General features: G+C 45.6%; 1 protein-coding gene across 2 annotated transcripts in view; it reads right to left on the bottom strand.

The window, feature by feature from the left end:
- tln1 (talin 1) overlaps positions 1-23,853 on the bottom strand; it is a 50,138-nt gene extending 26,285 nt beyond the window's left edge. The window contains exons 1-19 of one of the 2 annotated variants that reach the window (XM_071467063.1): positions 23,693-23,853; positions 13,036-13,105; positions 10,601-10,763; positions 9,002-9,099; positions 8,386-8,515; positions 8,104-8,256; positions 7,771-7,913; positions 6,542-6,669; positions 6,392-6,452; positions 6,131-6,235; positions 4,936-5,091; positions 4,400-4,501; positions 4,132-4,208; positions 3,816-3,996; positions 3,140-3,253; positions 2,928-3,036; positions 1,515-1,723; positions 1,337-1,435; positions 63-230 (exon numbers count right to left, since the gene is read on the bottom strand). In XM_071467063.1, coding sequence (XP_071323164.1) covers positions 63-230; positions 1,337-1,435; positions 1,515-1,723; positions 2,928-3,036; positions 3,140-3,253; positions 3,816-3,996; positions 4,132-4,208; positions 4,400-4,501; positions 4,936-5,091; positions 6,131-6,235; positions 6,392-6,452; positions 6,542-6,669; positions 7,771-7,913; positions 8,104-8,256; positions 8,386-8,515; positions 9,002-9,099; positions 10,601-10,730 — 2,163 coding nt within the window. In that variant the 5' untranslated portion in view covers positions 10,731-10,763; positions 13,036-13,105; positions 23,693-23,853. Of the gene's footprint in view, positions 1-62; positions 231-1,336; positions 1,436-1,514; positions 1,724-2,927; positions 3,037-3,139; positions 3,254-3,815; positions 3,997-4,131; positions 4,209-4,399; positions 4,502-4,935; positions 5,092-6,130; positions 6,236-6,391; positions 6,453-6,541; positions 6,670-7,770; positions 7,914-8,103; positions 8,257-8,385; positions 8,516-9,001; positions 9,100-10,600; positions 10,764-13,035; positions 13,109-23,692 lie in introns of both variants that reach the window. The other variant, XM_071467064.1, reaches the window with a different exon arrangement.
- Positions 23,854-24,438: the final 585 nt, after the last annotated feature.

The raw sequence follows: 24,438 nt of genomic DNA, 5'->3' as shown, positions 1-24,438 counted from the left end.
GAGTATGACCAGAAGAACAGGAAGAGCTGTCAGACAGAGCCTATCCCAGGTAGACCACTCACCCTGGTGCAGGCCACTAGCTGAGACGTGGACAGAGCACACTGAGTGGCCGCAGCAATCACCCGGTTCTGCTGGGCCGAGTCCTCGGTCTTCTGGGCCACATTCTTGGCTTTGAGCACCAGAGCTGCTGCAGCATTAGCCACAGCTTTAGCCAGCTGCATCAGCATGTCCTGTCAATTGCACACACACAGTTAGATCAGGTAGCCCCGGCTGTCATCACTCGTGATGAGAGGACGATGTAATGTAAACTTGAGACATTGGCTTGGAATCATGGACAGTAAATTATTCACAACATCATTAAAATATGAGAAGAAGAATCTGGAGACAGGAAGTGAAATGATTGAATCACAGTTAATGAGGTTTTATTTCTTCAGAGCTTCTACACTCGGAGCTGCTACACTCCCGATTGCTACAGTCAGAGTTTCTACACTCTGAGCTGAGCCAGTTTTTGTTTTTTTTTCAACACGTCAGATAACACATCAGCAGGAAGACACAGACCATCTAAACTAAAGCAGAAGTTCAGGTTTTTGGGTCCAGTCAGGCTCAGACTCAGACCCTCAGCTCTGACAGAGTGCTGGTCAGGGTTTAGACCCTCAGGAGGATGTTGTCCTGATCAAACCTCAGACTTTAACCTGAGAGCCATGAAGCTTCAGTCATTGATTATTGATCCATTAGCTGTGAGACATAATGTGTGTGGGTCACACACATTATGTCACACAGACACACACACACACACACAAACACACACCTGACACGACACTGGTTACTCTGAATGAATTAGAGAGTGAAGAAGAATCAGAGAGAAGCTGCCCCCTGCTGGTTCCCACTGAGTCACCTCTGTGGATCTGAACTCAATTATTGACAGATTATTATCAGATTATTGACAGATTACTGACAGATTGACTAGATTGTTCACTGCTGCCTGGTTGACTGACAGATTGATCCGATTGGTCCTTCTCTTGAGGACACGTTTGTTACCGTCATTTGACAATAGGAGGAGACTCTCCGTCTGCTGCCTCTGACAGATCCTTTACCTGGAGACTGTCACATACAGGTGTTAAACACAGTCTGACCACACACAACAGTCCTTGTCTGCTCCTCTGTTTCAGTCCCTGACGGGAAGTAGATTCATCCTGACTGACATTTGTCAGTGAGACTCTGAGCAGTTAAATAAAGTTTACTTTGAAGTACAGATCTATGACACATCACCAGGTTCAACCTGAGGCTCAGTACCAGCTGACAGAGGAACATGAAGGACACCACAGACAGGACCGACCTGGAACTGAGGATCAGTGTCTGTCTCTCCGATGTGGGACAGCAGCTCTCCGCTGGCCTGGCCCACGTTTCCTGCAGCTTGCAGCAGGTTCTGACGAGGCTACGACCACAACACAACGACACATGAATGACTTGAACACACAACACGTCTCCAGCCTGAGTGTGGCGCGGTAGTGTACCTCAGTGTTTGCAGGCTGAGCCGTCTTGAGCATGTCGGAGACGGCGCAGGCCAAGTTCTTAGCAGCCCCTAGCAGCTGCTGCCCATTCCCTCCTTCATCCTCCATCAGCGCCGCAAGCAGCTTCACACCCTTCGACATCTCCGTCAGGTTGGAGGAGATGGTGGTGACGGCACAACCCACTGCCGTGTAGTCCGTCTCTGCTGGGTCACCTGACCGACAGGTAGACTGGTAACTGTACATATACTCCACATTAAATCTGAATAAATCAAACATCACAGTAAAGATGATTTTACCAGGTTCAGAGCTGTCACCACCTCCATCACTCTGAGATCCGACAACCAACCTGAACTGAAAACACCTCTGACTGAAGCAGGGCGTTACCTCCTCCAGGTCTCTGTCTCCAAAACCTTGTCTACTGGATCAGGACCCAGTTTTAGCAGCAGCAGCTACAGAACCAGAAACGAACCAGAACCAGAACCAGCCTCTGATCAACTTCTCAATCCTGTTTCCAGCCCAACACACCGACTGCTCAAAATGGGCAGAATTCATATGTGGCAACACCTGACCACCCCCTAGTCAGCCCTGCTGAGACCCCCTGGGGTGAACTGGGCCACATCACTGGAGACTTAAATGGCATCAATAAATTGACTCATTGGTATTCTCTTTGCTAATAACTTTGTGCCTTTTAGTCCTATTTCATAATATGATTGACTTAAAAATTTACATTTTTTCTCTAACTCTTGCTTATATATGTAAGAAATTTGATTCCTAGGTTCCTTAATTTGATTCATTATCTGGTCATTTAGATTCTTGCTGTGTTGTTTTTCTAATTCTTTTCATTTATTTTCAAGTTTATTAAGGTTATCTTCCTTTGATTTCTTAATGCTGTACTGAGGGAAATCAGTTTGCCTCTGACAACCGCCTTTAAAGTGTCCCATAGTATTTTTGGATTTACCTCCTCGTTATCATTTATTTCAAGAAAGGTTTTAATTTCACCTTTTATTTGCTGTATGTTTGTCTTATTATTCAGTAAGCTTGTGTTAAGAAGCTGCGTCCATCTTTATTCAGACTTGGCTCAGTCACAGAGACCTGATCTAAATCTGATCAAGTTTGAGGTTGAACTACAGAAACACACAAAGCTCCAGATGTTCACACATGTGGATGATGTTGAACATCATCAGACCCTAACAGGAGAACACCTGTGTTGTGTGTCAGTGTTGGACACAGGTCACAGGTGTCATCAGGTGTCTGATCCCCCCTCCTCTCTGTCTGAGAGCATGAAGGCCCTCAGGAGTAGCTGCCATGTTTTTTCTGAGTCACTGACTGAAGGTGAACTTTCAGACTCAGGTGTTCTTCTGAAACTCACACCGGTCTGAGAGAGCATGAATACCTGAGGGTCTGAGCTGATCCTACCTGCAGTGAGGTTGACCATGGAGGCGGTGCCTGCTGTGATGGCATCCACCTGGGAGTGGATCTCATGTTTGGACTCGTCCATCTTGTTCTTGCGCCAAGCTTGAGAGGCCTTGAACACAGAGACAACCAGGTGAGGTTACACAGATGTGGAGAGGACAGGTCAGGACTCACATATATCCATGTGGACTCAGAGTGAAGGGGGTCAGTCTCACAGCATCTGTTCCCAGCGGGGGCAGAGTATCAAAGTCATCCAGGGAGGCCTGAGCAGCCTGGACCGCCTGCATACTGGAGTTGATGGTTCCAGTCAGAGCCTGTTGTGCTGACGTCTGTGGACAAACAAAGACTTGGTTAGGACAGTTTGTTAAAGACCTGGTCTCAAGAGTCCACATCAGCTGGACTGTTTTGGATTTAACTGTTAGTCTTTCCTATGTCAGCAAACCAACATGTGTCAGTCAGAGGCTGTGTGTGTGTGTGTGAGAGAGAGTGTGTGTGAGAGTGAGAGTGAGAGAGAGAGTGTTCATGGTGATGAAGGAACATGTGACCGGCAGTGATGAGTTGTTGAGCTCTGAGGCCACATCAGACTGTGACACAGGAACATGTCAGTAGATACTACATCATCATCATCATCATCATCATCATCATCATCATCATCATCATCATCACAGAGACAGACAAAAGGTCAGGTTCACATGTTAGAGAACCTGTTCTAACTTGGTTCCTATGAGAACAGACAGAGACAGACAGAGAGTCAGGATTACATGTTAGAGAACCAGTTCTGACCCAGTTCCTATGAGAACAGACAGAGACAGACTGGGGGTCAGGTTCACGTGTTACAGAACCTGTTCTGACCTGGTGCCTATGAGAACAGAGTGGTGGTCTCTGTCTTACCAGGGGGGGCATGTGTCCTCGGTGCATCTGTCCACTGGTGATGTGCTGCTTGGCCTGCGGCATGGAGCCCATCTGGAAGCTCTCTGGGCCCCCGGCCCCTGAGCGCATGATGGCCGGCAGGGCCACAGAGCCTGTCTCCACTTTCCCCACTTTGTTGAACTGCTGCTGCAGCACCGTGGACCTGGAACATGAAGAGGAGGAGGAGGAGGAAGAGAGAAGTTACCTGAATGTAGACACAGGGTTCAGTGGAGGCAGGTAAGTACTCAGAGCTGCTGACTCATCACACACACACACACACACACACACACACACTTACTTCTTGGGGGATACAGAGTCCTCCAGCATGGTTGACTCTTCATCTCCCTCCAGTCCAAAGTGGTCTTTGCTCTTTTTCTGTGAACAGGAAGTGATGACATCAGTAGTGACCTAACAGGAGCAGGTTAAACACCTCTATAGTTCCTGTATATTTCTAAGGACAGTGGTCAGTGAACAGAGCAGAGCTGTTGGTCCTCTTTGTGAGGGCTGAGGAAGAGGATACAGAGAAGGTCACCCCACAGTATAACATTGGCTCTCATCAGTGTTACCTTCTTGAGGATGATGTCGATGTAGCCAGCAATCAGCTGAGCTATCTGCTCCCCCTCAGTGGTCTGCACAGAGTAGTACCCGTCCTGGTAGTCTCCAAAGTCCTGACAGCAGAACACAGAGAACGTGACGGAGCTGCAGGTGAGCAGCAGAGAGCAGACCCAGGTAACACTCACTCACCTGAACCATATTAACACAACCTCATTATTCTGTGGATGAGATCATCCAGGTCCCCATGACAACATGACATCCATCCTTTAGTTGATATAACCAGAGAGTCTTTACCCCCTCTGTCCCTGATTTACAGAAAAACAGGAGGACCTGGACCCATTTAGAGTCTGAGCCAGTCTCTGACTGACCCCAGCTCTTCAGCTAAAACACATGAATCTGATCTGGATCAGGTCTGGAGGCTCCTGCTACAGACAGGGCAGGGACCACATCAGTCCCCCACACAGGGATCTGCCCTCTGAAACATTTCAGCTGCTGATATCCACAAACACACATCACACTGTTAGCATTAGTGAGGACTAATACTCACCAGGGTGAAGCTCTTGGGGGACGCCGCCCAGCGTTTGATGTTGGTCAGGTTCCACTCCTGGATCACCTCCTTGGTCTTCTCGTCCACCCTCATCACGCTCTCTTTGGTGATGCCCAGCAGACGAGGAACCAACTTGTTCTTGCCCTTCATCTTCTCCTGCAGGAGGTTAACACACAGATGTACCATTTTCCCACCAAAATTATCAGGTATAAGGAGATTTTTAAAATGCGGGTAAACCCACTAATAAAAGCTGATTGACCCCTTTTCCATTGACAGTCGAGTTTGTCTTTCTGTTTGGACTGAGGACACACACAACTACAAGGAGTGATGTCATGACATGCAGAGCACACACACAGAAGTAGCGGCAAAAGAGTAAGGTGCTAGCCGCCCTGCAAACTGGTAAAAGCCTGTAAAAGTGTCAGAGCCTCTGTATGAGATGTTTCCATCGGTGACTGCAGCTCACTCTTTCATCCCTGATCTCAGTGTAGCCGTGGAGTTTCTGGTGTTACAGCACCTGGACAGGTGACAGGCCTGTGTCTGTGAGCTCAGACAGACGTTACAGCAGGAAAAGAGGCGAAAATTAGCGGATTCACCTGGGTTTTGTGTGTACGTCAATGCCCATCAGAGCCGATAAATACCCGTGTCTACTGCAGAGCCATTTGACCTGGGTGTGAATGCTGATTAAACAAAATCAAAAGCCCAATGCTTGTGGGTCTTAGTGGGTTTTTTGAGCAGTGGAATAAGGGCTTTAGACTGGAAATACACAGCCCCACCCAACTCCCTCACGTGGAGGTGACGAATGAATGAATGAATGATTGAATGAATGAGGACATGACTGTGTGCAGGATGTGATGTCTCTCAGCTCAGGTGGTGAACACAGCAGAGAAGAATCACATCCACAGGTGAACAGATGTTTTAAACCTGATGTTAAACTGATGCCTTGTCTGAGCCATGAGAGACAGCAGTGACCTGACAGAGCCAGTCTCTGGTCTCTGATCTGAGCATTGACCTGTTCCACACACTCAGAGGGAAGCATCACATGTAACAGCAGCGCTGTGAACATGTGTTCACCTGATCTCACCTGCAGAAACAGTCAGTACTCACTGAGGTGACTAAAGACAGAGAGTTCATGAGAATTTACTTCAGACATGGTGACACTTCAGTGTGTGATCCACAGAGTGAACCCTCTCCTCACCTTGACCAGGAAGAAGGAGACTCCGTAGGTCTTCAGAGACCGGGCCAGCTTCACATAGCTGACTTTGGCCTCGATCTCCGTCATGTTCTGACAGTTTTTATGAGCCTGCCGATTCAGAGAAGGAGGCAGTAAAACAACAACAATCACAGAGCATCATCATCACAGGACTGTGTCCTGTTGTTCCTGAAGCCAGGATTACTGAGCAGGGTGGTGGACTCAGAACCCACAGGGCCCTGTTCCTCCACAGAGTCCAGTTCTCACCTGGAAGATCTTCTTCTCTCCTTTGTGCTTGATGTACTCTTTTGGCAGGAACTCCTTCAGACTGAGGAGGAAAAGTGCAGCTCAGATCAAACCATGTTCTTGTACACACACACACGATCATGGTAAACAGAGAGTGAAGGTGGTTCTTACTCTAAGAATCCAGACTTGTGTTTGGACTCATTGTGGTCTCCAAACTGGATCTGACACTGGTACCCTGCAAACTCACAGGCCTTGTCAAAGGAGACAGGATGAGAGCCGTTCAGGATGTCATCACGGGCCTGTACACACACACACACACACAGTGAGAGAGAGAGAGACACACACAGTCAGAAGAACAACTTCTTTTATTGTAACAGTATAAACAACGACCTGAGCAGGATGACTTACAGCTATGAGAATACTTGATTCTGATTGGCTTGAGGATATGATGACATAACAGTATCGGGCCTCAGCTTTCTAAGTTAATAGAGACTTTAAGCAGCAACAGTTGAAGGGAAGGCAAGTTGGGCTGCAACGGTTGAAAGTGTTGAGATAGAATCTATGTCATATGATGTCACACCACAGCCGTCCATTTAACCTTGCTGGTTTAAGTCCCTAATACTCAGCAACAGCTGTTTGAAAGAGCAATAAAGTGAGAGAGAGAGAGAGAGAGAGAGAGAGAGAGAGAGAGAGAGAGAGAGAGAGAGAGAACTGAACCCTGAGACAGTCCCCCCTGATCATGAAGCTCCCATCAGTTCTGCTTCAAAACAACACATCAGGGCGCAGCCCGGTAGTTGAGTGGTTAGGGCGCGTACCATGTTGAGCGCAAGACGCTCTAAGCAGGGCAGTCACCGGTTCGACTCCCGACCGGTCCGACTCTTTCCTGCATGTCATTCCCCTCTCTCTACCCCCTTTCCTGTCAGTCTCCACTGATCTATCATAAAGGCACAAAAAGCCCAAAAAAAAAAAAAAAAAAAAAAAAAAAGTCAAAGTCCTGACACTGAACTGGAAAAAAAAAAAAAAAAAACAACACATCAGAATAAAACTTATCATCAGTCAAAAGATCAAAATTAAAACAAAATCCAAAATATAAATGTCTGAGTATCTCCACTCTCAGAGAAAGGAAGCAGAGACAGATCCTGACCAAACCCAGTGACCAACAGGAAGTTACAGACAGACATGGCCACCCAAGAGGAGCATGTCTGTGGTCACTGCTCGACAGGGAGGAAGAAACAGAGATGCAATTCAATTAATATCCTGATAAACCACAGAAGAGGAGCTCCTGCATGTCTGAGTCCTCCTTTCTACAGTGAGACATTTTAGATCAGGACCTGGCCATCACAGGAGGAACTATAAGGTATGTCCAGGAGCTGTCAGGTCTGTGTGAGTAGTGTGTGTACCTGCACATAGAGCAGGTTAAGCTGGACGGGGTCTCTGGAGTCCACGTTCTGGTCTGAGTAGAAGAACTTTCTCCTCAGCAGCAACATCTCTGTCTCCTCCACACCCTGCTCCCTCAGCGTCCTGCCATGATCCAACCAGTTCACTGAGGACAGACAAACAGACTCAGGACTGACAGGGACTTGGTGGTCCTGGACTGGTGATGGTCCCTCAGGCTCTGTGTCTGTCAGGAACATGACCCCTGACAGACACACTACTGATGGTGATATACACACATTCACATCACTACACTAACAGAGTGACATCATGGTGTGTGTGTGTGTGTGGTGTCATACACTCGTCGTCTGTGTGCAGCTTCTGCTTCAGCTTCTCCATCTTCTTGTCATCTCTCAACAGAGTCTTGTCCCGTTTCAGGGTCCCCGTGGTCTCCTCCTTCTTCTCCTCGCCAATGTCTCGCACCAGAGAGTACTCATCGTAGTTCGTGATGCCTGACACACAAACACACCAAGGTCACATGACACACTAACAAGAGTGTCAGTTTACCCGTTGGACAGAGTGACATCAGGCAAGAGATCAGTCAGTGAGCAGACAGTACATTAGAGAGTGAGAGAGCTGACCTATCCGAGCGCAGATGGTCATCAGCATGTCACTGACAATCTTGGAGTCGTCCACCATGACAGTCTTCACTGTGCCGTCCAGCATCCGGATCTTCAGGGGCCTCTGCTTCTTCTTGTACTCCAGAGTGTCCTGACAGACAGGTGGACAGGTGAGTTACCAGAGGAGACAGGTGAGTTACAGAGGAGACATATGAGTTAAGTGGAGACATGTGGGTTAACGGAGGAGAATAAAGAGAAAACACTTGAACTGATATCAGTTTTTTTCTGTGGGATTTTTGAAGCGACTACAACATGTTTTCTCAGCTGATCTCCTCACTTAGCTCCTGCTGCTCCTCTCAGTCTACCGCAGGTAACACACTGTAGATCAACCACACCTCCGATAACCACAACTACCACTTGAAGTTGGTCCTGGTGTTTTCTTGCACACGTTACCTCTGACAGACACAGTTTATCTGCTTCCTGTCTGTCAGCACAGTTTCCTCTACAGAAGGGGGTTCAGTTTCTGCAGAGACCACACAAGGTCCAGACCACACTGAGCGGTTCTCATCCCTTCATTTCCCCTCTGTGTTGGACTGAAGTATTCAGCGGTGTCTAAGTGAGTGCCACAGTGACTCACCCCATTCCTCAACATGTAGTAATCCAGGGCCTTTCCCGCCTCCAGCCAGATGCCTTTCTTTGGGTCCTCGTCAGACAGAAACAGCCCATAGTCATTGGCTGCAGAGGGACACAGACACACAGAGTGAGTCACTGTGGTTCTGGACATAAGCACGTCCAGTCACTGTGCTGGCTGAGCTGCTGTCTCCAGGACGTCCTTGCTCATGTTAACCAGGTCAGTGGATCAGTGGTGGATAAGCTGTTTGTACAGATATATGTGATAAGATCAGGTCACAGGGTTCTCATCATCTCCACTTATCTCCTGAAGGTTATACAGGAGCAGAGACAGAGGCTTAGGCTTCAGCTCTTTGTCTCCCTACAGGTTAAATGACTAACAGGTTGAAACAAGCAAAGCTCAGAGCCGCTGTTGAAACAGTAATGACACATAACTCTGCATGCAGCCAGCTGATGGCTCTGAGGAGCAGAGTGTTCTCACTTTACAGCCACACAGTCTGTAATCAACAGACTACAGGACACCTGCTGCCTCCCTCTTTAACTAACTTATCTTTGTTTTGTTTGTCTTAACACTCTTATTCACACGTAGCCAGAATCAATCTTCATCTTAACGCTCCTGTGTGACTGGTGCCCAACTGCTCGTTTCCTAGTTAAGGATCCTTCATGATCATCATCATCATCGTCACCAACAGCTGCAGGAGCCTGGAGCTTTTTTATACAAGCTGCAGTGAACCCAGCTCCATGTTAGAGAACCCCACAGTATCAGAGAGAACATAAAGATCCCCTCCACACATGTGCAAACATACCTACAATTCTTTGAATAATAATTTGTGGCTGTGGTTTTTCCATTAAACAATAGACAAATATTTTTCATTTTAAAGTTGAGCTACCTGAATGCAGGTGTCACCTACATCCCTGCCAGATCATGTGCAATAAACACACCTGTGTCAACTGCCTATTGGACCAGGACTGAATTCCAGGACCACATCCTATCATTATTCAGTCTAGTCTCAGCTGGTTTCAGTCTTGTATCTGCTGGTATCAGTCTAGTGTCAGCTGGTTTCAGTCTTGTCTCAGCTGGTTCCGGTCTAGTATCAGCTAGTTTCAGTCTAGTCTCAGCTGGTTTCATTCCAGTCTCAGCTGGTTTCAGACTAGTCTCAGCTGGTTTCAGTCTAGTATCAGCTGGTTTCGTTCTAATATCAGCTGGATTCAGTCTAAGGGCAGCTGGTTTCAGTCTAGTGTCAGCTGGTTTCAGTCCAGTATCAGCTGGTTTCAGTCTAGTATCATCTGGTTTCATTCCAGTCTCAGCTGGTTCCAATCTAGTATCAGCTGGTTTCAGCCTAGTATCAGCTGATTTCAGTCTAGTATCAGCTGATTTCAGTCTAGTATCAGAGAGGTGAGTGTGTGGAGGGAAAGGTTGTCCAAAAAGTCACATGATTTCTCTCTAGGTTCTTTAAACAAGTCACTGTATCGTCTGTCAATCTATTGAAAGAGGTGGTTTATTGTCAATGCTGCCTGTTCAAGGTGGATGGAGCTGGAGTGTGAGTGTGTGTGTTTGTATGTGTGTGTTTGTGTGTGTAGGGTCAGGGGACAGAGGAGGACTCACGCTGGCCGAGCTGCGCCTCAGGGACCCTCTCCCTGATGATGCGGCAGGCGTCGTACACCATGGTGGAGGGCTCAAACTGCATGGTCTTCACCACGTTCCCCACGCCGATCTTTAGTGACAGGGCCACCATGATTGCTGCTCTGCACCTCCACCCAGCTCACACCTGCATGACAGACACCAGTAACAGTCAGAGAGTGGAGCTTAACATCACAACACGTCTGAGACAAAACTGTTAACAACCCACTGAACCAGCTTTTAGCTAAACGTTCTTACCTGTAAGGGTAACTCTAACACTTAATCAGGCTAGCCGTTTCTACCCGTCTCCATTGTTTGTGCTGTGCTAAGCTAATCAGCCACTTAATTTCATGTACAAACAGCAGAGTGGTATCAGTGTAAGACAAACTGTTCCTTTAATTCTGAACCAACAGGGATGAGAAGTATTACAGACGACTTCATAACTGCTCTGGTATACATGTTAACATCTGTCATGAGGAAGACTGTGCAATATGGTTGAAACATCTGGAAAAAGACGTGGATGTTTGAGAGTGGTGTTAGTTTGTCTTGAAAACAAAAAAAGCTCACCTCTTCTTCTTCTTCTTCTTAATAATAATCATACTGAATATTTTTTGCCTCTGTGCAGAGCTGCTCATTGGGAGGAAGTACAAATATGTCTTTACTGAGGGGATTTCTGTTCTCAGCACAGGGTGAAGGGACGTCAGAATGAGGAACTCCAGTTATATTTACATGCACATATGAAACCAGAGGAGTGTGAGAAACCTGGTTCAAACAGGAAGCTGAGCAACAGCACACTTTCATAACCTGAGGTGATTAGTGTGAGACACATCTACAACCACATGGTCAGACAGAGGTTCTCCACTAGCCTCTCTGACAACCTCTACAGCAACAATGGTTCATACACTGGTCCATGAGAAGACTCAGGACAACAGCAGGAACACATTGAGTCTGTCTCAGTGACTGCACAGGAAGACCACCTGTCCCCCCTCACCTGTCCTCTCTCACTTGTGTCCCCTCTTACCTGTCCTCTATCACCTGTGTCCCCTCTCACCTGTCATCTCTTACTTGTGTCCTCTCTCACCTGGGTCCCCTCTTACCTGTCATCTCTCACCTGTGTCCCCTCTCACCTGTCATCTCTTACTTGTGTCCTCTCTCACCTGGGTCCCCTCTTACCTGTCATCTCTCACCTGTGTCCCCTCTCACCTGTCATCTCTTATTTGTGTCCTCTCTCACCTGGGTCCCCTCTTACCTGTCATATCTCACCTGTGTCCCCTCTCACCTGTCTTCTCTCACTTGAGTTCCCTCTTATCCATCCTCTCTCACTTGTCCTCTCTTACCTGTCATCTCTCACCTGTGTACTCTCTTACCTGTCCTCTCTTACTTGTCCTCTCAAACCTGTGTAGTCTCGCACATATCCTCTCTCACCTGTGTCCCTGCTTACCTGTCACAAGAGGGTCACTGTGTGGAGGTCACTGTGTGAAGAAAGTCACTGTGTGAAGAAGGTCACTTTGTCACCGTCACTGTGTGAAGGAGGTCACTGTGTTAAGGTCACCGTGTAAAGAAGGTCACTATGTAAAGGTCACTGTGCGAAGAAGGTCACTGTGTGAAGGTCACTGTGTGAAGAAAGTCACTGTATGAAGAAGGACACTGTGTGAAGAGGGTCACTGTGTGAATAGGATCTGTGTGAAGAAGGTCACTGTGCTTCCCTTGAGGAAGCTGCTGGGTTCAGTGTAATGCATCTGAACTAAATGTGCAGGAGGTGTGAATTGACACACAGTCATTAGACAAAGGTGAAAAACACAACACATGAAAACATGAACCATGCAACAGAAGAGACGTGCACACATCTGATCAGTCATGTTAATGACAGGAGGGGGCGCTGACCACACATTTCAATTTTGATTTGATGTCTTTCTTGTCTCATGTATTAGACAAGAGCAGGACATTTGTGTGTGTGAGTGTGTGTCGCTCAGACGGCCTGCTCTCACATCCTGCTGACACTGTGTCACTATCAGTTCCTCCTTCTTTTTCTGGCCCCCTCCCTGATGACAGGCGGATGGAGCTGGAGTGTGAGTGTCAGATAGAGAGCGCGCGTGTGTGTGTGTGTGTGTGTGTGTGTGTGTGTGTGTGTGTGTGTGTGTGTGTGTGTGTGTGTGTGTGTGTGTGTGTGTGTGTGTGTGTGTGTGTGTGTGTGTGTGTGTGTGTGTGTGTGTGTGTATGCTGGGTAATGTAGCAGATAAAGAGACTTATCTAGGAACTAAGTGTCCTCCATCCCTGTGAGGAGGTTTACTGACTGAGAATGATCCACATCCCACATCCATTATTACACTGGAGCAAAGTGAAAACCAGCTGCAGGAGTATGATGTCACCAGTCTCACCTGTGTGTGTTAACTTTAGAGAGAAGGTGAGACAGTAAATACCTGATGTCAACCAGTGTTTGAGTGACAGCCTCCTCCTCCCTGTCAGGTGACCAGCTCTGCTCTCTTCTCCCTGCTGACAGAGACGACACACAACAGGTCACTTCATTCAACCAACACCCACTTCACTGACATGACACTACACACACTCTTCACACTCTGTCCAGAGGTAAGTGAATCCATTTTAAATGTGAGGTGACTGAGACTGTCTGTGACCTATTATCATGTATGAACTGATTTAATCAAGACAGACATTCACTCCTCCACAGACAGAGCAGCTCTCCTCAGCTTGTCTCTGTTCACATGAATCACTGTATAAATACTTGACAGGCTGCCTCTTGTCTGCAGAACAAGTCTGAACTGACTTCAGTTGACTTCAGGCCTGTGGTTGTAACAGCCTCAGCTCCTCTGCTGGTTGTTGTTCTTGTCTAGAGGCTCTCATTCATCCTGTCATAGATGAAATAACATCTTCATTCACTCTGCTATTTTAGTCTGGCGGGATGTCCGGTGTCAGTGGTTTCATAGATCCTCCTCTACTCTGGTGTGACAGTGTTCTTGGGAGAACTCTAATGTCACTTCCTGTTTAAAAAGCTCTTAGTTTCCATAAAAGGAAATTTCAGTCATGAGTATCCTCCCAGAAGTGATTCAGCTGGGAGCACTGGATCCTGCAGCCAATGGGGGGACAGAGGAGAGGCAGGTGAGACTACCTGTTCCTGTTTGTTCACGTGTCTCTACTTTATTATCAAAGACATGTAGGAGCTTTCGAACTGCTTCAGTCGTCCAGTCTTATCAGGATCAGCTCAGATCCTGATCAGAGTCTGGAGACACTTCCCACTCCACCCTGACTGAAAAAGGAAGTCAGAGTCACAACGGTAATTACTGCAGTTACTGAGAAATGAGGAAGGGCCCACAGGAGCCAATCACTGTGTGTCTGACACTACAGACCAACATAAACATGGAACAGCCTGAAGAACATATAGGAACTGTAACAATGATCAAAGTGCATGATCAGCTGACTCTGGTCACATGACTCCATCAGTTGAGAAACCAGCTCAGAACTGATGTGCAGCTCATCACTGTTAGCTCCCATCATGCATTGTGTTTGGGCTGCATGATGATGTCACTCACCAGCTGAAGTTCAGTTTTATTTATATATCACTGACGCATGACAGACGTCGTACCTGATGGACTGTGCTTGTGTACTTCGTCTCTGGTCCTGTTCAGCTTTACACTACAAACCATATTCACCCATTCACTGCACCGTCTGATGATCACAGGCTTTTTGTCATTCAGTAACTCGCCAATGGACACGTGGACTGGAGGAGACAGGAATCAAACCACTGACCCTCTGATTAGTGGACGACCTGCTCAACCCAGCTCTCTACAGGACTCTGTTCATACAAAGACAAACTGGTTCTTTAAACAGGAAGAGGATCTACATGACAAACCTCTGAGGCTGTCAGCTAAAACAGAAAGACACCTCACTCTGTATGAAAACTATGAGACTAAGAGAGACAACACTGACCTGAGGTACCACGCACAAACACAAACGCACGCACACGCACGCACACACGCACACACACACACACACACACACACACACAGTGCAGGACCTTCTAGAGAAGAATCTGTTGTTTGCTGATCTGAGAGCAATGATCTTTATGAACAGGATTAATGAAATACAGAATCAGTTCAATCACACAATGAGCTCTGTCACATTCATAGGTTTTCACAGTTCACAAGTGACTTTTTCACTTTGTCATTATGGGGAATTGTGTGTAGAATTTTGAGGTAAAAATGAATTTAATCCATTTTGGAATAAGGCTGTAACATAACAAAATGTGGAAAAAGTGAAGTACTGTGAATACTTTCCGGATGCACTGTATGTCCAGGGTCTGGAAAGACATAAAGGTCACTCCACTGCCAAAGGATAATAAATCTGCTTCCACTGTCATCCTGTTAGTCTTCTCCCCGTTAAGTCTTCTCCCTTTAAGTCTTCTCCTGTTAAGCCTTCTCACGTTAAGTCTTATCCCGTTAAGTCTTATCCTGTTAAGTCCTGTCCCATTAAGCCTTCTCCTGTTAAGTCCTCTCCCATTAAGTCCTCTCCAATGCTGAGTAAATTATTACAGAAACAGTTTCCAGCATTCATAGACAGACGGACCTTCTACAATCACAGCATCAGTATATGTGACTGATAATTGGCTGAAGGATGTCAGGTGAGGGGCGCTGATGTTCTATAGTTAATATAAATGTTATAGTTCTAAGTTCTCTGCTGTGTCCTGGGTGGGGTCACCTGTGTGTTCTGATATCATTACAGTGTGGGGTTCCTCATGGTAGAGGTTTAGGACTTCCTATATTCCATATTTATGATTTCCTGTTAGTATTAGATAGAGCTGGAGTGATCATGTATGTGAATGAGTTAACTGTGTACAGTTCAGTATGAACAAGTCAACAGATGAATGATGTATCGAACACTGAGCCCAGAACGGTGGGTACATAATAAGAGCTGAACCATTCTAAATCAAAATGTATGGTCAGTTGGATCCACACATGCTGGATGATAGACAAGTTAAAGACTGTGACAGATGTGAGTTTTTCCTGGACTCAACACATTGATAATATCATAACTAAGATGGGTAAGAGCTGTTTCCAGGACATGTTCTGGTTCTTCAAAAACTCAGAACCAAGTGATCAAAGCTTTGGCTCTGTCACACCTTGAGAAGTGTCAGTCATCTTCAAACCAGAAAGTAGGGAGAGTAATTTAACATTACCAGCGAAACAAGTGTGACACCAGTACCTGCCTGCTAATTAACCATAATGGACATTTATTCCATGCACTCGCCTTCGCATTTAAAACTCCACACAGTCTGTCAGCCACACAAAAGTAGACTGCTCCATCTCCTTCCCCGTTTACTATACGTTAGAATGTACCTGCCCCCATTCTGCAACGTCCCTCCTCTCCTCTTTGCTCCCTTGTCTAAATGTGAATAGGATTAGAATCAATGACTCCACCTTTAAATGAACATGTCCTGATCAAAAGATAACTCACCACCATCTGGAGTCACTGGATCATTGGATTGTGTTTCTGAGGTTTGAGGCCATGTACAATGCTGTGTGAGGTGAAGTTTACAAACCCTTCAACAGACGAAGAGTCTAACCTGCTGAACTGAGCTGACACAACAAGACTGTCGACATTTTTACAGTGCAGTATTTCTGACACTTTCTTGACACTGACATTTTGTGTGATCAGCTAATATATATTGACATGATAATGTCAATATATGTGTGATCAGCTAATATCTGCTGATATATCAGCTTAGACTATTTCTGCTCTGAGTGTAGAGAAGCTCCAAACAGTTTGAAGGAAAATTACCAAATATGCAATATTGATTTATTTATTTATTTGTATTAGAAATATTTCTAACAAACATCAATGACATTATGACCAATGAGAAGCTTTCAACATGGGGTCATAATCTGATGAAACACTGTTCAAACATAGTGACATTAACTAATAATCTGGACAACAGCTTCATCCTATGAGTCCAGTTCATTAAGGTTTAGATCAGCTGTGTCTCACCTGTCTGACTGTAGCACTGATACTGAGTATTAATGAACTGGAACAGCCTTTAAATCATCAGTAATGTTAGGAAGTACAACATAATGGAGCACCCACATCAGCTCACAGAGGTCTCTGAGCTGCTGTCAGTCCACTCCAGACTCCAATGAGAGTGACAGCAGTCAACCGTCATCCTGAGGACCAACATCCTGTCTGTCTGCAGCTGCCAGATACTGAACATCTCATCCTGCAGACACCAGATCCTGAACATCTCACCCTGCAGACCTCACCCTGTCCACCACCAGTATTACAACAATTATTCTCACTGGACCAGAACAGCACATTTCACTGTCACAGCCACACTGTCCAGCATGTGATGCTGCAGGTCCTGATACCACAGGTCCTGATAATGCAGCTCCTGATACTGTCTCTATAGAAAATATCAGCTGGTTCCCTTGAGCTCACTTAAAAACAATAACGTTATGAAGGAACTGAATATGTGGATGAAGTCTGGATACTGAACTGAACCAGTTTTAGGTGTAGAGGAGTCAGGTATAGTACACACCTACACAGCCAATGTTTTCCTGCAGCACCAACACTGTGATTGTGGATATGGCTCAGTTGTCAGTAAGGTTGTGACAGGACATACACACTGACCTGGTAACAGTGAGGATACAAGTCACACATCATAAACCAGTGATCGTCGTGTTCAGCCCACCGAAGCTTCCAATCTGGCCCGCGATTGAATTTCGAAACAGTGAGGAGGAAAAAGAAAATCTCTTATGGTATTTAGGGTATCTTTTAAAAAACAAAGAAAATCGCCGCTATTAAAGCAACCCAAAAAGCAATTGAGATCGAGTTCTCCTCCTTCATCTTCTCTGTGAAGTTGCCGCAGCAGCCTCCTTGACAACAAATCTGCGTGGAACCGATCAAGTTTGTTCGCAAACGCATCAAGTTTTTCCAGTGATGGACATGACAGCCCCACAAATATCAAGGCAAAATATCTCTATCACCCCTGGTGGCTGGCTGCAGTATAGGTGATAGGAGCCTGACTGATAAAGGCTAAAAAATGCCATCAATTTTGTAAGAAAATTAAAATCAAAACAACAATACATTAATTAGGCCAAAATGTAAATTTTATTTAATTTTATTTTAAAGTCTGCCCCCCCCCCGTGTCTGCCCAGAAAGATTCTGGCCCTTCCACAAAGTTGATGTGACTGTTATAAACACTATATTAAGTCCAACAGAGTCATGTTCTAGAGGAGAGAATGAAGGAGCACACACCTCAACACAGTCCACACATTCATCAGCACTGAGTGACAACATGATGAGGAACAAAGTTAAGTCTACATTAGACTTGAAACCATGAATGATTATTGGATCAGATCAATTGACAGAAATAAGACTAATTATTAATCATTTCAGTCATTTCAAGAAAAACTGGCAAAGCAGAGAAACACAGTAGAAACACAGAAGAGTTCAAAACTTCAATTCCCACAGCTGTTAGCTGGATACATTAATTGCAGTGACATAAGTCGAAACAACACCAGTCCTCTCTATTAAATACAAGTAGTCGAGTATTGACAGTGAAGAAGTGGATTAAAAAAATCTGTGGAAAACAGTTCACCACGAGTTCACACTGCAGCAGAGCACAAACAGTTCTTTGAAACGAAAGAGCTCCACTGTGTCTGTTCCCAGCTGCACTCTGACTTCCTGTGTGATCACGACCTTAACCAGCCTGCTGCAGCCCCACAGCCTGCAGGCTGCAGGCTCACAGCCTCCCAGGCTCACAGCCTGCAGCCCCCACCACATGCGGCCCCATAGCAATCAGCCCCATTTAAGCTTCCGTATGTGGCCTTAAATTTACTGAAACATTTTTAGCTTACATGTTCTGTTGTCCAGTGCGTACACTGAATCACGAGCTGGGACTTGTCAGGTAAAAGTCATGAGGAGTGCTGCAGCCCTGATAATCATTCAGACTGTTTACTACATGGAGCAGTGACAATAAATCTACTGGAAAACAATATTTTACTTCCACACTGACTTTACTGTGCAGCTACAGGGAGGCAGAGCAGTTGCTGTTAGATCCAGCTGTGTTTACTCAGCTGTGACACTGTCACAATGACCTGGTCTAAAACAGAACCACACCCCCACTTTGAAATACTGACTATCACTGCAGAGACCCGTCCTTAAAACTCCCGACATTAAGATAATTAACATTATTTCTATCAACAAATCTCTTCATGGCCGCTCTGGAACACAGGATCCTGCAGAGGAATTCATCTGTGCATTCCTCTGGAATAGCAGCATCAGAACAGAGACAGAGGGAGACGCTGTGTTCAGCTCAGCTCCAGATCTAAATACAGACTGTCCCAGAGGAGAACAGGAATGCCAGGACTGAGAGACTCGGAGGAAGATAACATCTATCCAATATAACTTTTCAACTACACCAGAGCTGGTGGATTATACAGTGTACATGACATTTATTTAGATAAGCAGTGAAATGGGTTGTAACCTCCTCCTCCACCTCTAATTACTATTTACCCTCAGAAGTTCAAAGCTCCTGCAGCCTCAGCCATTCACACCTTTCCAAAAGAACAACCTGAAGGGATTTGACCATTTATGGTGTTGTGGGCAGAGCATGTGGCTCACCAAAGTGGCACATTATCAGGCTGACTGATTTATAAAGAGGTGTGTATGTGCACAGTTTTTCAAATCTGTTTACTTTTTACTGTACGTCATTTTCAGCTTTTGTGTGCAGGTTCACCCTCAGTCTGGACCCTTTAACCTGAGACCTGAGGGAAACATCATCTTTAATAATACAGCTCTGTCTGTTACAGAGGTAATGTGTAATCACCCGCTGTAACCCGGCTGTGAGGTACATCCGCAGAGCTTCCTGCAAAGGGCCTGAAGCAGCCTGTTTGTAGCCTGACAGGCAAAACTCAGGGTAGGAAGGACCATGAAGGTTAATGACAGGATGAAGACACCATTGTTGCTTTAACTATTATAATGAAGCAATAGTGACAACAGTTGTGGAAAGAGTAGTTTATGTGTGAAACAAAATAAAAAGACACACAACAAAGTTTTTTCTCCACAGATACATGTTATGGAGATTGATTAAAAAATGATTAAGTTTCCAGTTTCCTGTTTTTATTTGACCATGAACCTGAAGAGTCTCTGAGCTGCTGTGATGACACAAGAGCAAAGAACAAAATGACGCTTCGTATGTCATACGAAGTAGAGCTGACAGTGAATCCAGCTGAAGGCTGCACACAGTGTATAGATCAAAATCAAAAAAAGCTGATGCTCATGTTTTAGGTTTATATCAGATTTTAAAACAGATGTGAGATGAGATGAAAGGTGCAGATCTTCACATCACCTGCTGTGTGATGCACCAACAGGAGGATGGTGAGTTTAAACACACAGAACATCAGTTTACCTCTTCACTAAGCTGAGGTCAGCCAGAGTTCACACAATCATATCACAAGTCATTCAGAATCTTGGTTTACTTTCTCTACAGGGAACTGGTGTTATAACACCAGCAGTGAACAGGGCTTCAGTCCCCAACCTGCACCCACCCACCCAGATGTATCTAGATGCAGTGATATTAGATGTTAGCATAGCAGGAGGTATAGAGTGTTAAGTGTTGACAGGGGACACCTCTGAGGGCTTGGTGCTCTCTGACTGTCCTCTGTGTTGGCTCAGCTAAAGTGGTCTGTGATGTCCTGTGAATATGTCACTACTGTAACACTAACTGGCCAGAGACCAGTACACAGGTCTTTCTGCAGAGGCAGATGAGAACACCACAACCAGTTTCTGTGTGGGTAAATAAACCAACATCAGTGGTGCTGACAGGTCACAATGAATCAGGATCCACATGGATCCCACAGCCTCAGCAAGTCTCAGCCACTGTCTGCTGCTGCAGGATCTATACTGCTGTAGGTTCTGTATTGCTGCAGGATCTGTACTGCTACAGGATCAACTGCTGCAGGATCTTTACATACATAAAGAGAGTCCTCAGTGATCTGAATGAGCTCCTCAGGCATCTGACAGAGGCTTGGGGAACTGGCTCAAGTCTAAAACAAATGATTTCTGGTGCAGGGGGAGGGGCAGCACATGTCGTCTTTACCATATATGGCTGAGAGAAAACACTACAGCCGCTGTCTGCAGCAGCACACTGGAATGAAAAGCAGTTTCCTTAACTGGTGTGAGAGTGGGCCATGACACAAACACTGACACCTCTCCAACACAACCTCCACTGCACAGCTGGACACATGTGGCAGGTGGAGCAGCAGTCAGGTTACAACAGCTACTCAGTCTCCAGCTCCAACTCAAAGATGTACTTAACTCATCACATCCTGTGTTCACATTCTTGTTCCTGGATGTCACTCTCTGGCCCCTCCCCCTGATGACATCACATCACGTCATATCTCTCAGCCAAGTCTCAGCAAGAGCTTATGACACTGTAATCTCCTGATTTAACACAGTCACCATCATATCACACAAAAACACTGTGTAGTCTGAACACAGCGTAACAACATAACACAATACTATGTGGTGCAGGGCAAAGGAAACATGAGGGGCTGATATCATGTGTGCTAGAGAGATGATGTTGTATGACATCAGGCCATGTGTTCAGTCTTAGTTTAAACCACCAGTCTCATCCAGGTCAGCTGATGTCTCTGTTTACAGTGAAGCCTCACTGACACCTAACTGATTCTAAATGATCAGACACGTCACTGGTATTTCTGTTCAGTCACTGCTGACAGATCAGTAATCTGATATCACAATTCAATATCAGAAATTAACGTCGCCGCTACGTCACTGTAACATCACCACTACGTCACTGCTACATCACCGCTATGTAACCATTACGTGACTGCTACATCACTGCTATGTCACCGCTACATCACTGCTACATCACCACTACGTCACAGCTAAGGTTGTACTCATGGATGATGATCTCAGTGATTGATGGCAGAGGCTATCATCGATATAAAGAGAATATTTAGCTTGTTTTCTCATTAATGTAGTAACTTATTATTATCATTATTTGTACTACTAAATTACCTTTAATTTGCCCTATAGTTTTACATATATAATCGCATATAACTGATGGTTGCAACACACACTCACAAACACATGTGCGCACACATGCACACACTCGCACACACTCACACACACACACACACACACACCAGCTGACTGTCACTGAAGCGCTGCTTGTTGTGAGTAGGTGCTGCGCTGTGATTAAAGAGTGTGGAGGAGATCAATGGACAGAGCACTTATTTCAGTTTCTCAGCTGTTGCTTTTTAAGGTTGTAAATAGAACTGTGGGACACTCAACAAGAGAGAGACACAGAGAGAGAGAGAGAGAAACACAGAGAAAGAGAGAGACACAGACAGAGAGAGAGAGAGAGAGAGAGAGAGAGAGAGAGAGAGAGAGAGAGAGAGAGATAAACAGCTGTTTCTACGTGCCTCCCCCTGTTGATTTCAAGTGATTATTGTGAATGGTCTGTCACATAATTAATCCTTTATCGGTGATGACAGTTTTGTTTTCACATATGCCATAAAAAGTGTAAAATTTGTCATCCTACTGTCATTACTCTGAGCATCTGAGAAAGAGCAAGAGAGAGTGTCAAGCAAAACTGGATTTGCTGCTACTTATACACTACTTCACCGCTAGTTCCATTACATCGCCTCTACATCATTTCTACATCACTTCTACATCATTGCTACGTCACTGCTACGACTTTTCTACATCACTGCAAAGTCACTTCTACATCACTGCAACAAAGTGAAACAAGATTTTCACCTGGTGTTGAGCAGCTCTGTAACATGTACTGGTTACAGAGTCAGACCTGCCGGAAACACTCATTTCAACTGGTTGTAGCTGCTCATAAAGGACAAAGTCAATAATATTACTCACTTAAGACACATAAAATAACCAATACTGTCAATCATTCTGGTGAAGGAACAGATTATTCACTTCATTTGACTTTTTCTATTTAATTTATACTATCAAGCCATCATGCAGAGTGTTTTCTCTCCCTCCACAAACAAAACCACTGATGAGCCTTTCCATTGTGAGTCTTTAGAAATATCACATAAGTGAGCTAACTTCAGCTCAGTGCAGACCTTATTGGGTAAAATGTCTGGTGATTATCAAATTTACTTCAAATAACTCTGCTACAGTAGAATATAACTGTCACAATAGAATGTAACGGCTACAGTAGAATGTAACTGTTACAATACAATATACTGATGGACACAGACACACACACACACGCACACAGGCTGTTGACATTTATAACCCTGTGTTGGTATAGGACTAAATCATTTGTATTTGTATTTTTATTTCCATATGTCGGATGGAATGACCCTTCGCCTTCAGTAAGCAGCATGTAGCATGCCTACAGACTGTTATCTGCGGCTCTCTGGCAGTGTTCACAAACAGACCTGGCCGTTACTGACAGCAGTCTACAGCTCAGAGTAAACGAGTCTCCGTCCACATTCCTCCGCTGTCGCGCACCACATCACAGAGGTGGAGGAATCTACACCCGGAGGCTGCACTTTCTGTCCTGTTTGTGTAGTAACACACCCAACACTGCGCTTTGTTACCGGAGCTACTCAGCACAGGGACTCCTTTAAAATACGGAACTCTACGAGATTACACAATCTCTCTCTCTCTCTCACAGACAGACAGACAGACAGACAGACAGACAGACACACACACACACACACACACACACACACACACACACACACACACACACACACACACACACACACACACACGCACTCCTCATCAAAATGCCAGACGCCCTAACTTATTGTCCGGAAACTTGAGCTGTCTGTAGACGGAGCAGTGATAAAGCGTCAGTACACGACACGTCGTTTATTTCTCGTGTTAACTAAGAGGGGATTTCACATACTCACTGTCTGTGTCTGTGTTGTGTGTGTGTGCCGCCGCTACACATTAGTAGGCCTGTGTCTGTTACTTTCACCAACTTTTCTGCCTCCACATCGAGGCTGTGCTGACGTCACGGCCTCGTCGCTACAATGGTGGAAACTTTTCAAAGTTAGAAACTATCAGTCTGACCTGAGCGCGTCGATGCTCTCCCGCCAGTGGACCCTCGACCTCTAGAAACCACAAACGGTAGCGGTCCTTCAACCGTTCCCCGGTACGAAGCGGATTTTTCAGTAGGGGAAAGGCCAGATAGCGACGTTTTCTCGGTTCCCCTCCCTATCCGCTGTCGGCTTTGCGGCTGCTAAACTCCACCCTGGCTGGGTGCGTCGCCGTGCTATGGGGCGGTGTCCGCTGCTGTGGAGCCTGTAGTGGACTGCTGCCCTGTGGCGGGCGGGTCTTCGTTTCTCTCTTTTCTCTGGAGAGAATTTACACATAGACTCAGTTCCGTTACACAGCTCCAGTGAACATTCATGTTGAATTGTACTAAACACATAGAGAAAACGCCGGGGAGAGGCTTTCCGGACTTCAGGACTTCAGGGTTTCGGGCTTAAGGGTTTCATGCCTTCAGGCCTTCAGGGTTTCAAGCTTTCAGGGGTTCTCTGTCCCTCATACAGGTGGATTAGTTCACTTCCTTCTGTTTGGGTTTGAACCTTTACAGATTCACATCTATGAATAAAACACAGCCAACACAACCAGTTATTGAACATAAAATGTCAGTTTGTCCTTCAGTCCTCAGGTTTAACAGAGATTTAGTGATAAAATCATGCACAGAGGAAGAAAACCTGTAACCTCCTCTGACACAGGTTCAGGATTTAAAAGATCCATTTTCTAAATTCGGCGCCACGTGATGCAGTGGTTAGCACTGTTGCCCCACAGCA

Source organism: Trachinotus anak, unplaced genomic scaffold (assembly GCF_046630095.1).
Source record: "Trachinotus anak isolate AG129_WGS33_773 ecotype Australia unplaced genomic scaffold, CSIRO_AGI_Tana_v1 ptg000028l, whole genome shotgun sequence".
NCBI classification, from domain to species: domain Eukaryota; kingdom Metazoa; phylum Chordata; class Actinopteri; order Carangiformes; family Carangidae; genus Trachinotus; species Trachinotus anak.
This window is presented reverse-complemented; position numbering and strand designations above follow the sequence as displayed.